This window comes from Nicotiana tabacum, chromosome 24, assembly GCF_000715075.1.
Source record: "Nicotiana tabacum cultivar K326 chromosome 24, ASM71507v2, whole genome shotgun sequence".
NCBI classification, from domain to species: Eukaryota; Viridiplantae; Streptophyta; class Magnoliopsida; order Solanales; family Solanaceae; genus Nicotiana; species Nicotiana tabacum.
This window is the reverse complement of record NC_134103.1, coordinates 40,351,736-40,368,965: the sequence shown is the minus strand read 5'-3', so window position 1 is coordinate 40,368,965 and position 17,230 is coordinate 40,351,736. Positions and strand designations below refer to the sequence as shown.

Sequence of the window (17,230 nt, the reverse complement as noted above, 5' to 3'; positions counted from 1 at the left end):
CTTAACATTTACACTGCTCATATAAAATTAAGGACATGATGTCCTAAAATTTAACAACGGAAGGTGCAAATACAAGACACTTTGTCCTTAATATTTACACAGCATTTATGAAGTTAAGGACACCAAATTGGCATTATATACCCAATCCCAAAAATAAACTACTTCTCTATATATTCTCTCTCAAAGTCATCTTCAATATATCACCAGCAAAAGTACGCCGAATAAGTTCTTCTTGAGATGGGATTTCATATGTGGACATAGTCCCGGAAGATTAAATGGCATCAATCATTTTTCCTCCACTATCTGTATCACTATTCTCATCAATTTCCTCCCCATCAAGTTCACTCACAATAGATTTTGTGATCTGTAAAGCACTTTTTGCATTTGCAGATTTTTTCCACTTCCCTTTAACTGAAGAATTATTCATCTTTTTCCACGAGTTGTATGCAAAAATGAAAACTTCGTATGATGTCTTTGAGAATGGTTCTCTCGCTATATCCTTAAAACTCTAAAAAATCTTTGATATATATTAATACACAAAGAAGGAAATAAGCATGCGATGGTGTGTTATATACTGTGATATACAAAAATACAATTATTTTTGTTGTGATATACACTAATAAAGAGACAACAATAAATTTCAAACAAATATTTATAATTTCATACTTTAGATATACAAAGAAGAAAAATAAAATTTTAATATACACTTTGATATACATAAAGAAGGAAAATAAAGTTGTGATATATATAGTGATATACACATTATTATTATGATATACATTTATTGGCTACTTGGTGCCAATAGCTATAACTAGGGCTTTTATCTGCTAATTATGTGGGTACATTGTCACACGGTGCCAAAATCCCATTTAACTTGTACCCAATTTCTTAAATGTTTGCACATCTACTCACTTCGGACCAACTTCAAACATCAGGTGTAATGTAAATGTTTGAAGTTGAACTTCAGCCATATATGCATGAAGTTTAGGCGAAAATGGTTGAAGTCAGGCAGAAATGTCTAAACTTCAGCCAAATGAAACTTCAGACATTTTGTTCCAAAGTCAGAAGAAGTTCCGAAGTGGGTAGACGTGCAAAAGTTTATAAACTTAAGGTATAAATTAAACAGTGGCACCAAAAACGAGTATCTGTGCACTTCTCCCCTGGGAATTTTGCAGATGGAACTGCCAAATAGGCAAGAGGCTGCAGTTCGATTATTTCGAACTGCAGGATGACAAGTAGAGAATGAGAACACTGTTGCCAAACTCAGCCTTTCGTTGTCAACTACTTGGCAAAAAAGAAAAAGGAAAAAAAAGCAAGACAGAGCATATTCAAGTCACCATTACATGCTAACGGGACAATTGGAACCATCCAAATGATTTCTTCTTTGTTGCTATATTATTCAGTGCATTTTGCAAATAAATTACGCATGTATACTTTATATGGTACAATGTCTACACCTGCTCCCTATAACATACCGAATTAGTTTTTACAAAGTTTTTCTTATAATTCCTCATATTGCAATGCCTACTCCTCAGTTCTCACCCAATAGCTAATGTAAACAGGATGTCATGTTTGGATCACGTACAACTATAAAGGCGACTTCATGACATGTAATTCTCACAGATCTGACTACAACTTGAATATGATCACATCTGGGGTCTTGTCTGAACAACATAAATCCTGCCATCCCTCACTACACCCTCGATGTCTTGAGGAGAGCCATATAGCTCCTCGATAGCATTTCCTGCACGAGCAATGTTTGACAGGATTGTCTGGCGGAAGTTACCATCAGTTATCAATGGGTCGGAAGAGTAATCAATTACAACTTCATCCTCCTCGTCCATTGGTACACTGCAGTAGACCAATAAGGAAGGTGTCACAGTGATGCTATAAAAGAGTAAATCAGAGCATTTTGTTACAGATAGGACAGTTATGAAATTGAAGCATGTGCAGAGTACATATGCCCTCTTGGGGGAAAAAGATCAGGAGTCTAATTGTCCTTCTGTTACATATAAGGTTGCTTTATTCTCTTTATTCTCTTTATTGCTTTGTTATACGTAAGCCTTTCTCAAATGTCTAAATCTTATCCTAAGTATCGGGATCCGCCGTCCGCCTTGATCCTTTGTCTTGGACTGGAAGCCTGAGAATATGTCTTAGCTCCCAGGGAATTTTGTAACATGAAATTTTCAGAAACTTAAGACATACATCAATCTGAAAACTTCATAAAATATGAACTTCCAAAAGTTAAAGCAGCATTATTTTATCTACCTAAAACTAAGGAAATGATAACTGAGTAACGTCTTCAACATTCACCGACTGAAAACTTCCGAGAAAAGTTACCTGTCATAGAGGCCAGCACCGGCATAACCTTCCAAATCTTCACCATTGGAATCAGATCGAAAGATGATAGATCTTTTTATGAAAAGGCCAATTGGTTTGCTTGGGTAACCTAACACCTGAAAGTATTTTTAGATCCATCAGAAGATTCAGAACAAAGGCGAGAATCTCACTCTTTCCCATTTAACTACCATCAATAGGATCCCTTACTACATCTGCTTGGACACTAAATATCTTCTCCTCTCTCTTGGAGTGATGAACTCAGAGGTTTGGTGGAAGGGAGGATGATAATAAAGGGGTCTACAAAAGGTAAATGTGACTCTGGGAGGACAACAGGCACCAATACTCACTTGAGGAGAGTTGAGATCCTTTTTCTTGCAGATAAAACTCAAAGCACGGCCTGGATAAGCTCCAACAAGTGTTTCTCCAAGGCCCCTGACCACCTGTCCAGAAGGAGAGATATAAGCATCCTTTGCCCTTTATGAAAACAAACATATTCCGTGACCTAATGCTTTAATGATTTCTTTTTTATGCCTCTTGAACAAGCTAATTTCAACTAATTATATACCTTAAGAAATATGGTTACTTGTTGAGACAATGGAAGACAGAGGAAGGAAAAGTTGAGGAAGAGGACAGTTGCTAAGTGAGGACACAGTTAAGTTTTGAATGCTGAACTAAAAACCATTAGTATGACGAAAGGACAGTTGATCCGATGCTACCTCGGCATATATTTCTGAGGAGTCTCCAGAAGATGGGTTGGTTGTGTGAATGACAAATGCATAATCAGCATTAATTATTTCCTGGACAAGGACAGCCATGCACAGATAGTCATGATCCAGTTTCACCTTCCTAGTGCTGAAGTATGCTCTCTCATTCCATTTTGAAGCCCACACCTGGAGAACAGAAAAAAGGAAATTGCATATCCACCACTGAATAGAGAAGTAACGGCGAGAGAGAGTAAAAATTGCTTCCTTTTTAAAGGAAAATGGCATCTTGAAAAGATCAAATGTAACAAGCAAAATCTCCCAAGGCATCGGCATTTCAAGAAGCAACAGATATCTGAAAGCTTTGAAAATCCAGATACACCTAGCACTCCAAGAATGAAGTCATCCTTGACAAAATCATTGACCAAAAAGAGGCTTGTACGTAAAATATTACTATCTGTTTATAGCCGGCTCCTCGTCACAGTAAGATTTGACCAACAGACTTACTGATGTTAAGGAATGCTACAGAAGGTTTACCTTTTTTATGGCCATCCATGCTTGTTCCCACCGCTTTGGACCTTCATCACCAGGCCAAGGCATGCCAGAACCCTGCATCTTCTCTTTCAGCTCGTTGATCTATAAAAACATGATGACAAGTGAGTTGGCCAAAGATGTCAATCTTCTCTGATGTAGTATATACGGATGCCCCTGGAAAACTTATCAAGGTATCTACTACACTGGTCGTGAGTTTCTATTAAAACTAATAAACACGTCTGAAAGGATTGAATCAAAAGAAAAAACTTCGCTTGCTTGGGAGGATGATTATTAGAGAACCCAAATGTTGTCTCACCTAAAAAAGTTTCAGTAAGTTACATTAAGGCATAATATATCAGAAACAAAGAGAATAGACGAAGATACCAATTGAGCTGGCGCTAAAAGTTCTAAAACAGTTCTGCGAATTTCACCGAGAGCACTGAACTCTCCTTCAGATAGTTTTTTCGTCAGAATTTGCAACTTGTTCACCACTCCCTGTGAATTTTTAGAAACAGTTCCATCAATTGGTATCATTCTCAGAAACACATAAAGCAACAGAGAGAAAGGCAGAGAGAGAGAGCGATGAGAGACCCATCTCAAACGTCACATTGTAAAGTAAAGATCCCATGATCCAGGAAACAAATTGTACAATTACCAAAAAACGATTTTCATTTCTTTGTTGTGATAACAGAAAATGATCTTTATTTTCCTTCTCTTTAATATCATCGTCAGCATCACTGTCCTCCTCCGTCTTAAAGATCCAAAAAAGATTGTACAATTACCAAAAATGATTATATTTTCTTTGTTTTATATTTCTTTCCCTTTTCTTCTTTTCTCTTTCTTCTTCCCCTTCTTTTTCTTTAATAAATGAAACAAATTTTCATTTCAATCAGAAGATTCCTTGAGCAGTTCCAAATTAAGATTCCTCCTCCTCCTCCTTAAAGATCCAATTATCCAGGAAACAAGTTGTACATTACCAAAAACAGTTTTATTTTCTTTGTTATGATAACAAAAAAAGTTCCTTTTTTTTATTTTTTATAGTCATGGTGCCCGGTCCAGCTTGCACACACCTCGACTAATTCAATGGATACTTGCTACCTCCCACCACCGAGAGGTAACAGGTAACTCTATCCACCAAGACTTAGATAAATGGGCAGAAGTCACCTAGTGGTTTGCCTTCGCTAGGATTTGAACCATAGACGGTCTCAACCTACTTCATTGACCACTAGACCACACCCTTGAGTCCTAACATGAAAAGATATTTACTATAGATTTTTTGATATCTCTTCTTTTTTATGGGTGTTGATGTTCCTAGAACTTAGTTCTTATTACAATGATGGAAATAGAAGTTTGTTGAGGGAGAAAAATGTTATAGCACAGCAAGAGCAGCAATAAAAAGCAGCGCGGAGGGTATCTGTAAAACAAACAAGTGGAAATATTAATGTAAACGAAGCTGATATTGTTTTTGATAAGTAGATGGAAACGAACCTGATTTATCTCGTCTGAAAGTACTTTCTCAAAGACTCCAAATGGAAGAGCCACAGAAGTAGGAATTCCCACCCAGGAAGGCACTTTCCCTTTCAGATATGCTATATTACGGGATTTAGCTCCAACCTAGATAAATCATTATCAGACAAATTAGAGAAATATCACTGGAGTGTTTCCAGAATCAACGATCAGCAGCTTCTATCACTTAGGTCAACAGAAAAAGAGGGGAAAACAGTATAGTTTTCAAATCACAGTCAATATTGCAAACCTCACCATTTCACTCGTGAATTCATCAGATGATATTGCGTAACGACCACCGAATTGCTTTCTCACCAACTTAAGTGTTGCTGAAGTTTCAGCTTCTACCAAGTTACTTGAACTTTGGAGCTCAATCTCGTTCACCTCACTATTAGATGCCAAAAGCAAAACCAGATAAAAAGGAAAAGAGTGATAACTGTTAAACTGCCACTCATATATTTCTTGCACTTTAGACGGAAATGAATTGCGCACAAAACAAAAAGTATTTCCTATGACAGACAAACTTGATTTTGGTTCACGAGTATATTCATTTTTCCCAAAACAAAATTTAGAACTTCAAGAGCTACATTATAAAACCGTGTTAGGCACAAATTTTATGATTAAAACAAGCTAAAAGTTTACTTGAGAAATTCGTGGTCAAAGAAATATTTGTTTGAAATTCCAAATAGCTAATAAGGTTTTGAGCAAGACTCTTACAAATAATTGAGTTTACCTATAGATTATGTCTGAAGGTGTAGGCTTTAAGAGCAAAATCCTTCCTTCCTTTGCTTGGAGGTCAGCCAATATATTGGGATCAAAACATGTAGCAAAGCAAACCTAACAAAAAGTTTCCTTCAATAATACATACATCATAATCTTATTCAACACTCTAGACAATTTTCAATAGAAGAAACTACCTTCCCATTTCTTGCTCGAACAGAAACATGTGAAAGAACATCTGGCATGTCTGGTGTTATCAGGGCAACAGCACCATCAGGAATTTCCTCCTCTCCTTTAACAGATTTTGCTACTAAGATCGTGGGATTCTTGTAGGTTTTATTCTGAACTGAAAGCAACTCATCCACAACAACAACATATCCAACGGCTTCAACTGGGCTGATAATCTGCCAACTGTGATAAGAGGACGAGAGTTTCTTGAGACTAGTAAGCAGTTCATAGGAGTACACATATTCTTAACATGCTATTAGCAATATCTTAGAGCATATAGAGGTATAAAAATCTAACAACCTTCCTAGATTTGCAGTTTTCCGAAGCACAGGATCAAGTCTATTAAGAAGTGAGGATAATGAAGCTGCTGATCCAGCACGTATAATTTCTTCCGTAAATATGTTCAACTGCATCCAATAGTCACAGAGATAAATTACTATGATAATTCGGTGCTGAATGTGTAAATAATGTTTTGAGTGAAAGAAAACATACAGCCCATTGGTCCACCCCAAGTGTTGATCCTAGATATTCTGCAGATGGCTGCAACAAGTGATGGTACCACTCGGCTTTGCTTGCAAGTGCAAGACGGGTTCTGTCAAGCACAGCTTTTGCAAATAAAGCCCAATGGTTGTCTCCATCCTTGGACATTGAAAGAGCTTGATTCCATCCCTTTGTATAGAAAAAGATATATCACTCAACAGAGCTTTGTAATTAAACTTTTGTGCAGGATGTAATGAAACTTTTCAATGATCTTAATTTCTTTTTTCTGCTCAAAAGAATAGCAGCTCAAACCTAAGAATACTAGGTTGCTACACATTTTTTTTATATCTATCTCAAGAATATACTTGAGAACCAGTGCATCCAGTGAATGGAACAACAGTAGCACACTAAAGTAGTTATAATTACCTTCAAGCAATAAACTAGATCTTCATTATCGTCCACTGAGAGTGCGAGATTTTCAAGAACAAGGGAGATGAAGTACATGATTTTCTGTGAAAAAAGTAACATGGCCATGAAGAATACAAATCTGAGCTTTGAAATAAATAAAACACATTTAGACAAAGACACTTGATTCAAAGACTCAGAAACATCTAAGATAACATACCTCAGGATTAGCATTATTCAATTCTTCATATCCCCTTTCTACCGCTGTCCTAACTGTAGAATCAAGGGCTATGTCCAAAAACAACAGATCCTTTAGACGGTTGTTTGGTTTGAAAAGCAAAGGCCTAAGCTCCTCACGAGCCTCTAGCAATCCCTACACACACAAGAATTTCAGAGAGAGATAAAAGTTAGTGGGACGTATTATGTATTAAGCAAATGAAAAAGGATACAAGAAAGTTGGAGTTACCTCAAGAAGAGCTTCCACATTTTTATCTTCCACGTGGTCTAAGACAAAATGGAGGAGATCCTATTTGTAGAATTGATATTACACAGATCAGTTCTAGAATTACACAAATAGGGTGCAGCTTCACAAGTACTACCTGAAAGCCAGATGGCAAGCCTGATACAGGATTTATCTGGACTCCAACCATAAAGCCTTCTCCCTGATGACAACCAAGTACTATCTAAGACGAAAGTTACGAAGTAGAATGACTAAGTTTCATATAGACACCATTACCTCAGTTCTGTAGCCCATGCAGTTTGCAATAGCAGACTCAAGATCTGCACCTGAATGAACAGCCTGCAAATGGCTCACCATTAAACTGAGGTCTTCAAGTTATATAGAAATGATCTTAGGAGGTAACACCTAAGCCATCTCAAATTAAAGGGACACCACTGAGAACACGTTTTTAAGTAACATTGTCCCAGTACACAAGTATCCTCAAGATAAAGAGAATTACACCTCTTTAGGAACAATTAGTTTCTATGTCAGCTTTATTTGTTCAGTACTTAATTATTTCTTTCCTATCAAAACATATATTGGTCTGACGTTACATCATTAGATTATTTACTTCAAATAACAGTCTGAAGTCCCATAATAGTTTAACATAAGCAGGCATAGATGGGCATATTCACATAGTCTAAAAGGACAGAGATAAACCTCAACCCTAGCCAGGGCAATACTAGTCAGACAGATACGTTGAAGTGGCACAAAAAGGATACAACTATATATTGTCAGTGTCTAATACCTAATTTATGACTGAATTCACATATAGATGCAAAAAGGACAAAATAAAGAAAAGAAGAAGGGGCAACAACATCCAGTTATCAAAACTCCCAAACAAGGCATCAGCCACTTCATAGATACAAACAAGATGAAGAGAAGAAAGCCAAGAAAAGGGATAGTGTTATCAACCTTCAGTGTTCTCATATAGTGACCTAAATCACGCAAAAGACCCTCCTTTTGATCTCTTCTAAAATTTGGTTCAGAATGGATAGCACGGTCATAACTCAAAAGACGCTCTTTGTTTATTCCGTTCTCATTCAGGGTTTTCCAATAAACACCAATATCAAAGTCACTCTTGATATAGTCAATCAATGCCTGCAAAAAGATTACATTATTAAACTACTTCTGAGCAAAAAGTTTTCATCAATTTTCGCTTTGCATCTCAATACCTGACAGATCACAACATCATCAGGACTAGTGTTGTTATGCAGCTTCTGATGCCATTCTTCCATCATGCCACCCTTGCAGTCATTTTTCCTCTGAAATTAGAAAAGATCTCTTATCGACGTGTCCTTCACTAAAAGGCCAGAGGAAAGATGAAAATATAGATGAACCTGGATGACCAAAATTTCATCCCTAATTCGCTGTCCTACGTCTCCTTCACCTCCACGTCCAACAGTTGACATAATCATCCGCAAAATTTCACGGTACTGAGGGTGATTGGTGAAAGCATTCTGCAACAAGTCTGTAAGCCTGTCCTGAGCTTTACTTATTTCACTGTAACAACAAAGACATAAGGAACAGTCAAATTGGATGCTTGGCACTTACAGCAAAATGAATCAGCAACTTGTCTGAATACAAAGAACAAGATTAATGAGAGAATTTGAGACTCATACTTCAATACGTTGGCATTATAATGGAGGACAAGAACCTAAGTTCGAGGATAAAAAAAGTACATATAGTTGTAGATATAAGATGTACCGTGGTTTGACGTTATAGTTTTTGTTCCAGATCAGCTGCCTTGTAGCCATGAATCTCATCCACACAAGAATTCCAGCAAAACCAAGTTCACCAGCACCAGTGGCTTCTTCAATCAAGTCACCTGCAATATTAAACCTGTTGAAAGTAAAAAATGACATGAGGTTAAAACTCAGCACAACAGTTGATGACCAAACCAGCAATCATGAATGAAAGAAAACCAGACAACGCAGGCTGCCAAGTTACAAACTGATTTTTTTTTTTTTTATAACAATGTGGTGTTCGGGCCAGCTTGCGCGCACCTTGACTAAATCCACCGGGTACCTGCAACCTCCCCCCATAACAAGTACCAGGTATCTTCGCCAGTACTGGGTCCTATAATATGCAAATAAGGATAAATATGTTCGCAAAATATCGTCAGGAAATGCCAAATTGGAAACATTCAGTGAACACCTATCTTTAAAAGTAAAGCAAGAATATAGACAAACCCTCAATCAATCAACTATGCTATATGAATGCTCCGTATCCATTCGCTCTTTTCAGTTCCAGTATCAAGAGGATTCATCATAACTAAACTAATTTTTACCCTGGTCGTTCATCTATTACAACCCCACTCATTCATCTGGATTGAATATCAGAAATTCCCAATACTATGATAAAAAGGTTAAGAGCTTGAAATTGAAACACAGAAAAAAGTAAAGAGCCTCAAGTCAGAGATGGAAGCCAAAAAGAGATCTGCTAACCGGTGCATAAATGACTTCTGAGCCTCACTTTCCATATCTGCTATTTTATCCAGTAAAGATTTTGCAGTTCCACTGCCATCCCCAGCAGCCTAATGGGAAAAATTGAGATACTCCATTTCAAAAACAATGAAACAGATAACGGAGAAAATACCAAAATGTCAAATCCAACTTGTATAACAAGTAACATTTGAAGATATTAGGAAGCAAAGAGACCTTGAGAGCTGGTTTAGATGCAGAACCAAAGTCAACATAGAAGTCCGACCCTTGGTTTTTAATCCATCTTCCACCAGATAAAAGAACAAATGGCATCCCCACGAAGTCGTCATCTTCAATTACTATATCCAAAGATTGGACCTGAAAAATTGATTCCGTTGAATGAACTATATAATTAGCCCACGGTCGGTTAGTTTATATCATCTAAGGAATTTATTTGGTATACCATAGAAGTTATAACATCAGAAGAACTGGCTGAAATAGGGATTTCCAAACCCTTGTCTAATATACTGGATCCAGGTGACGTATTCGAAGGTGGTGCCTGGAAATGTAATTGATTACAAAATATTGGCAATGAAAAAAGGTTTTATTACTCTTTATTTTCCTTTTTGAATCTTTAATACAATCAGTTATAGGAGCTATTCGTTTCACACACCTTAGAAGTTAGACCATCAGAAGAACAGGCTGAAAAAGGTGTTTCAGCAGCCTTGTCTAAAATAACTGACCCAGGAGGCAATATAATTGAAGGTGGTGCCTGAAAATGTAAAATGGTCACTGATTACATAATATTGGTAGGACATAGGAAGGTTTTACATATTACTTCTTTCCTTCTTTCATTGCAAAATGGGTACAATTTTGTTGATTCTTACCATCCACTCTCCAGGACTTTTGGATAATGCCCAGTGAAGAGTAATTGGCTGATTTACGTCTGTAGCTAGATGTACTTTTATCTTCCCAGAGGACTTTGCTACCAGTACCTTAAAACGTAGAGACAATGGAAGATTTCAGAATGTGCATTCAACGTAGCTTTTGTGGTTACAGTCCATAATAAGTTAGCACTCACCAGTAGCTCCCCATCATCAACCTTTAATATCTTTTTATTTACGACTGGATCATCAACCTGCTCCTCCTTTTCCTTGGCATAAAGCTTAATTTTAGATAAGGCTGGTGGTTCTTCCAAGACCTTTTGTACTTGTACTGCAGGACTGGAAGGATACTTATTAATAAGCTGCCCAAAGTCTCTCTTCTTTCTTTGGATTCTTTCAGCGGTAGAATAACTTCTTTTCAGGTGCTTGGCCACCTTAGTTTTTATCTCCCCTTTTGTTATCTTTTTCCGCAACTCATCAAGGGTAATGCCTTTCTCAAGCTCAAGTTGCAGTTCTCTTCTTGATTCTTCAAGTTCTTCCTGTTAATAAAACAGTATTTGATCAAACTTTCACATCAATAGAAGACAGCATACCTAGATTTTATGCGCTGGAAGATGTACACAGCCTACATAAACTGTATGAAGGGTTCAGAATTTACAATTTGCTTTTCGGGAGGATAGTTCGGCTTTCCTGCTTTCTCCCACCTAATGTAAGCTTGTATTTGGGCAAGGTCATCGGGTATATCACTCTTTGTTACAGGAAGAGGCTCTTCTTTGGTTTTACCTTTATCATTAGTTTTTGTTAGCCTGGCTCGAATATCCTGTATGGAAGCACCACGAGCTATTTCCTCCTGTAGCTCAGTTCGAGAAGCCTCGTATTCCTCCTGAAATGCACAACAAATAGTATCAGTAACTAAGTTAACAGCAAAAATGTCTAACAACAGTGGGTTAGGAAATCTCAAATAAAGAAAGAAATATATGAGTACCAGCAACATGATTAGAATTTAGAGCTTGAAAAGCATACAGTTGAGAACGAACAAACATAACATCCCTTTAAGCACAACTGAGTGTTTCTCCCAGTTACTGTATATCAACCATCATTGTCTTGATTAGGTAAGTGTTGTTTGGTGCACAAATGAGTGGTGCTCTCCTCGTTGCTTATTTCCGTGTTGCATCTCCCCTTGTCCTTCACTATCCCTTTCCTCCCCTGGCCTCCCTTTGCACCTGTCTCACTCTGTTTCTTTTGGTTTTCAGTTTTCTGTTTTAATTTCTGCCTCTTTCCCAACTCTTCCCTCGCCCCAACCCCTAGGCACACAGCCGAGATATTTTCTATTTTGTTTTGTTTTATGTGTTGCATTAGTTTTGTGCAGTAGCAATTCGTTAGAATTTAGAGCTTGAAAAGAATACAGTTGAGAAAGAACAAACATAGCATTCCTTTAAGCAGAGCTGACTTTTCTCCAAATTACGGTTTATCAAGCATCATAGTCCTGACTAGGTAGTGTTGCTTGGTGCTCAAATGAGAGAGCACTTGGGGGGGGGGGGGGAGGGGTGTTAAGAGAAACTTTTGCTTATCTCCTAAGCATGAAATTAACTAAAGGCTTTTTTTATGTCATTCTTAGGGAAAGGGATAGTGGTATCCCTTGGAATAAGTGGGTTATTCTACTCCTTCCTTATTTGCTCCCTTCCCTACTCTTCCCTCAGCCCACCCCTAGGCACATAGCTGACATATTTTCTATTTTGTTTTGCTTCTAGTGTTGCATTAGCTTTGTGCTGTAGCAGTTCAATGCATGCCACTGACCATATTTTGGGTCTTGGGTGATGCCAAAATCTCCGAAACAATTCTTGTTCAGTTGGCAATGGAGGAGAGGAAAAAGAATCAACAACAGAGTTCGTGCCTCTCTCACACCACGATTCTTTTCTTGTTACCATTCTCAAAAAAAAAAAAAAAAAATGTATTTGGAATATAATACCTCTTTGTGCTCTGTGGGTCACCTGGACAGAGCGAAACATTGGATATTTTTAAGTAGGGAGAAATTCATTACACAATGTGAATTACTCTTCTTTGCAACTTGTTTCTTTCTAGTGTAGTTTTACTTGTATAGATAATACAGACTTTACAGTTTCCTACTTCCTGGCTTTTAGTAAGGGACTATACATTCTGTAAATTTTATATGCATCCACTGGATAATAATAATGCCTTCTTATAAAGAAAAATGGGAAAGGAAAAAAATAACTGGTTATTCATAGAAAAACTCTGAGTTCATGTTAAGTTGGCTTACTGATTGTACTTGATTAAAATTTCAAGCCTAATCATTGACTCTAAGACTAGCATTTTTTAAACTAAAACTACAACATCGTGGTAGACTTGAGCCACCGCTAGTCTTGTACGTAAATTTTCCCTAAAACCAACCATGCTATCTAGCATGGGAGAGATGGAGATTAGAAGCCAAGTCCCTTGACCCCTTAATAAGAGTCTTCTTCTCTCTGCAACAGGGAGCAACAATAGTCCCATCGCTTCCTATGAACCAAACAACCAGTTGACATATTCTGAGAAAGCATGTAAATAACTACAAAGAAGATCAACCTATTATTTGTGTTCATGCACAGGATTATAGTAGACACTAAATTCCATAGAAATCCTCAACTAAGGTTGAGAATTGCAATATATGCCAATATATCTAATGCTCAGATTTCGGCAGAAAACAAAAGCTCGAAATTTAAGATCAGCTTGAATGATCAACTAACTTATGATTTTGGAGATGCGAACAATTTGCAGTACGAGTGCGCCAGAAAGGTCTAGGACTAAAGGAATAAGTTACTTGCCTTTTCTTGCTCAGGGGTGTAATTCTGTTTTCCCTTCCTCTCCCACCTCAAATATGCTTGGATCTGCACAAGCTCCTCAGGAACTGAAACATCAGGGCCTCGTGTCTCTTTTCTTGAAAATTTGACACGAAAATTACCACCATTATTCTTTATCCTGAAGAAGAAAGAGAATGAAATCCATGCAGCGCTTTAATCAAAATGCTTTGTTCTTTCACAAACATACTCATTTACCATTTATCTAGGGCTTCATCGTATATGAGAAACTCTATAGCTTCTATAGCAGCGTCCCGTATCTCCAGTCTCAGGATGGAGTTAGAGCCAGCCTAAATCAACAATAAAGTCATCAATTTTTTATCATAGCTTAATCCATCAAATAGAGCTGCGAGACCATTTCCAACTTACTTTAACAAAAGGAGTTCTAAGTGCTTTGTTCTTGTACACTTTGGTTCCATCTGGACGATCGTTAGGAAGAGACCATGTTCTAAGATAATCATATAGAGAATAGTACAAGGACGATTAGTTGTCACAAGCTTAAGATTTCTCAACATGATGACGATCCAATTTGCAACTGAACTTACTCTTTCCCGAACTTTACTGCCCCCCAGTGCAAAAACATTTTATCACTGCCATTTGTAACTTGGAAATCCACAAAGGACACGTCACCTGAAGTGGGAGGCCTAACATCAACCTGTTAAAGTGCAGAAACAAATTTGCATAACCATCATGAGACATATAGGCTCCTTTTTTACAAGCAAGTCAGAATATAAATTTATTTTGCCAGAGTAATATCACACTTGTGTACCTGTAGCTCAATATTCCCTTCTAGGCTGAACTTTTCTGCAAGCTGTTCAAAAGAAAAAACATTTAAAATAGGGAATATTACAAAGATATTTGCATAGGTAACTAAATACCATGGATGCTGAGATCTAATTCTTGTGCTCTTTATATTTAGCAATAAATGACATTTATCTTTTCTTTTCCCCTCAATTAAATTCCCACAATACACAAACTACCCAGTGTTTGTTTCCCATCTCGAACTCTAGTTTTATTGGCTATCCATGGTAGCACTGACAGAAAAAATTAGACATCTATTCTCGATCATGATTTGCTTTTAGAAGAATTCTTTGTCATAGCAACTGATCTTCAAGGAGAGTCCTACTCCATCAACAAATATGATGCAGGAATAAAAGCTAAAATTTGAGGATAAAAGAAACAAGAAAAAAGACAAGTTCAAGTGATCTCATAGGCATTATCAGCATTTACACATAGTTCCTCAGATACCAGTGTTTGCATTGCAGCGGCAAACTATGAGAAAGAGGTAAGATGTCAATTTCTAGGCACCACGCAGAATAAATCAGAAAAAGAAGCGAACGACCAATATTTTTTCGCGGTAAATGAATGAACAAAACATCCAAGCAACAGGCTAACAGTACAATAATAAGAGAGAGAATATTCTCCAATTGATGACCAAATAGAGTTGGTAACTACTATAGAAAAATCAGATGTTGTCAAACAGGTAAGTGTGTAGGTTCAGCATTTACCTCAGAAGAGGCATCAGTGGTTAGTACAGCCTGAGGAGAACTAGAAATAGGACGCTGTTTTCCCATAGGTATTTTATTTTTCTGCACCTTTAACCTGTTACCTCGAAATTCAGTTGATAAAGGCGATTGGGAGATCACTTGCTGTTGAAACAAAGAGTTGCCTCCAACACAAGCAGAACTGATTCTACTTTTATGTTCCAACACTGTTGAGGTAAGGAATCCCTGGTGCAGCAAGTTATTCCCTATGGAATTACTCATATTCTCCCTCTATACCCAAATTCACTGCTAATATAACACAAAATAATCAATACAGACACCTCGTATACACAAAAGCACTGGACTGTTTACGAATAATCAATGTAACTTGTGGTGTGTGTGTGGGTGGGTGTGTTTCGCTGTACTTATTCAGAAAATTTCAGTTCACAGAACAACAAGTAAATAGAATAAAATGCAACGAACAACTCAAAGGTTATAAAAAGGAATCAATCATAACCGGAATACTTTCGAGACAATAAAGTGCATACAATAATATACTTGTATGAACTCGTGTATGTATTAATCAAATGAAATGTCGGTGGTTAAAGTTCATCGAGCACTTTTTGTACATTCAGAGCAGCTTTCTCTTTCTCTTTTTCTTTTTCTTTTTCTTTTTTTATTTTTAAATAAAATATAAGAGCAGCGTTCGAGTTATGTTCAGAGCGATCCTCCGAAACTTTCCATAATTACGCTTGAATTCAAAGGTTTAAACGCAATGGAATTTGAAAATTCGAGTTTGATAATATACATTAAAGCATGAAAATAGTGAAATTAACAACAAATTTTGCTAAAATTCAATTGAAATAACAAGGATTTAACCACAACATCAATCCGAACATTAAATAACCGATTTTCAGATTGAAACAGCTTCGAGTTCGATCAATCAGCTTGAAATATGTCAATGAAATGAAGCATAAATGTTGCAAAATTTACACAAATTTACCTCGAAATCAGCAAGACAACGCGTCGGTGAATCGGTTTCAAGTGAAAAAAACGAGAAAATCAAAGAAGAAGCTTCAGGAAACTCGAGGAAGTTGAATTAACGAAGCTACGAAGAGTGAAGATTTTGGAGTAAGAGAGTATGGGATTGGAGAGTGGAAAGGGGAAGCAGAAAACGTAATTGAAAAGCATTTTATTTTAATATACTATAAAAGAAGAGTGACGTGGCGAGTTTTTAGTAGGGTGTGGTCATGGATTGAGTATGGAATTGCGGGAGATGTCACGTGGGAAAGTTTGAGATGGCCCCGGCGTGGGACCCGTGAAGTGGCTACTACGTTGATTTGATTGGATATTTTTGCAAATTTCAATATCTAATCTTGGAGTTTTATGGGAATTTGCTTATAACCTCTTCTTTTTGTTTGATATTTTCTTTGAGGATCTTCTTAGCTTGATATTTTTATTTTTATTTTGTAACATTTACTGGACTCTGAACACGTTTTTTTTTCTTCATAATAAGAAAATCTCTACTATTAACAGTCTCGCTAACTGATTAGTCTCAACTGTTTGTTAATATGAGTGACAATGTTTCCTATCACATACATGTTCGTTCTTTTTTCTCCAAAAAATATTTTGTTATGAATAACATGAGTTTTGTCGGGATCCAAAAATCTCACCATAAGCGTCGTGATGGCACTTAGTCTCTAAGACTAAGTAAGTCGATTATAGTCATAATAAGCTTTTTTTTAAAAGATATAATTTAATACACGTGTCGAAACCAAAAGTGAAAATAATTTTAAAAACCTCCAAGACTAGTAGTACTGAGTCACGAACTCTAATTGAATACATGAAATGATCGAAAGTATCGAATACTCAATACTGTTTGAATAATAAATAAGAGTACAATAAAATGGAAAGACTCCAAGGAACTGCGACGACCAAGCAGCTCTACCTTGAATCCTTGCGATCACACTCTAACTCTGTCCGAGTCCGATATCTTCAATACCTGGCTCTGCACAAAAATGAGCAGAAGTGTAGTATGAGTACACCACGGTCGGTACCCAGTAAGTATCAAGACTAACCTCAGTGAAGTAGAGACGAGGTACAATCAAGATACTCACTAATCTAATAACCTGTGCAATATGATATGCAAAATAATAGAAAACAAATAGCAG

At 37.0% G+C, this 17,230-nt stretch overlaps 1 protein-coding gene across 4 annotated transcripts; it reads right to left on the bottom strand.

The window, feature by feature from the left end:
• Positions 1–1,358: 1,358 nt before the first annotated feature.
• LOC107832610 (alpha-glucan water dikinase, chloroplastic) lies at positions 1,359–16,269 on the bottom strand. 4 transcript variants are annotated; one of them, XM_075248204.1, is made up of 35 exons: positions 16,063–16,269; positions 15,084–15,365; positions 14,345–14,386; positions 14,121–14,230; positions 13,945–14,023; positions 13,774–13,865; positions 13,543–13,696; positions 11,379–11,603; positions 10,918–11,259; positions 10,724–10,831; positions 10,510–10,608; positions 10,300–10,395; positions 10,074–10,214; positions 9,861–9,949; positions 9,121–9,255; positions 8,754–8,916; positions 8,589–8,678; positions 8,329–8,514; positions 7,651–7,713; positions 7,514–7,576; positions 7,381–7,440; positions 7,135–7,287; positions 6,936–7,019; positions 6,522–6,698; positions 6,330–6,436; positions 5,999–6,212; positions 5,815–5,918; positions 5,337–5,469; positions 5,064–5,189; positions 3,960–4,070; positions 3,579–3,677; positions 3,057–3,230; positions 2,688–2,780; positions 2,341–2,456; positions 1,359–1,851 (listed from the first exon to the last, which is right to left on the bottom strand). In XM_075248204.1, the coding sequence occupies exons 2-35, from the start codon at positions 15,339–15,341 to the stop codon at positions 1,647–1,649; spliced, it is 4,491 nt and encodes a 1,496-aa protein (XP_075104305.1). In that variant the 5' UTR covers positions 15,342–15,365; positions 16,063–16,269; the 3' UTR covers positions 1,359–1,646. The 4 variants fall into 4 exon arrangements, with proteins under 4 accessions (XP_075104305.1, XP_075104303.1, XP_075104304.1 ...); XM_075248202.1 differs by having other exon boundaries at positions 15,084–15,368; positions 16,063–16,266; XM_075248203.1 differs by lacking the exon at positions 10,300–10,395 and having other exon boundaries at positions 16,063–16,268.
• Between the last annotated feature and the right edge of the window lie 961 nt (positions 16,270–17,230).

Bases quoted from the DNA above. Each gene is read 5' to 3' on its own strand.
- LOC107832610 (XM_075248204.1), bottom strand. From the start codon at position 15,341: ATGAGTAATTCCATAGGGAATAACTTGCTGCACCAGGGATTCCTTACC. The intron at 7,288-7,380 runs GTAACTCCAACT...TTGTGTGTGTAG, and splicing joins ATGTGGAAGCTCTTCTTGAG to GGATTGCTAGAGGCTCGTGA. The intron at 3,678-3,959 runs GTATCTTCGTCT...ATGTTTTTATAG, and splicing joins TTTTAGCGCCAGCTCAATTG to ATCAACGAGCTGAAAGAGAA.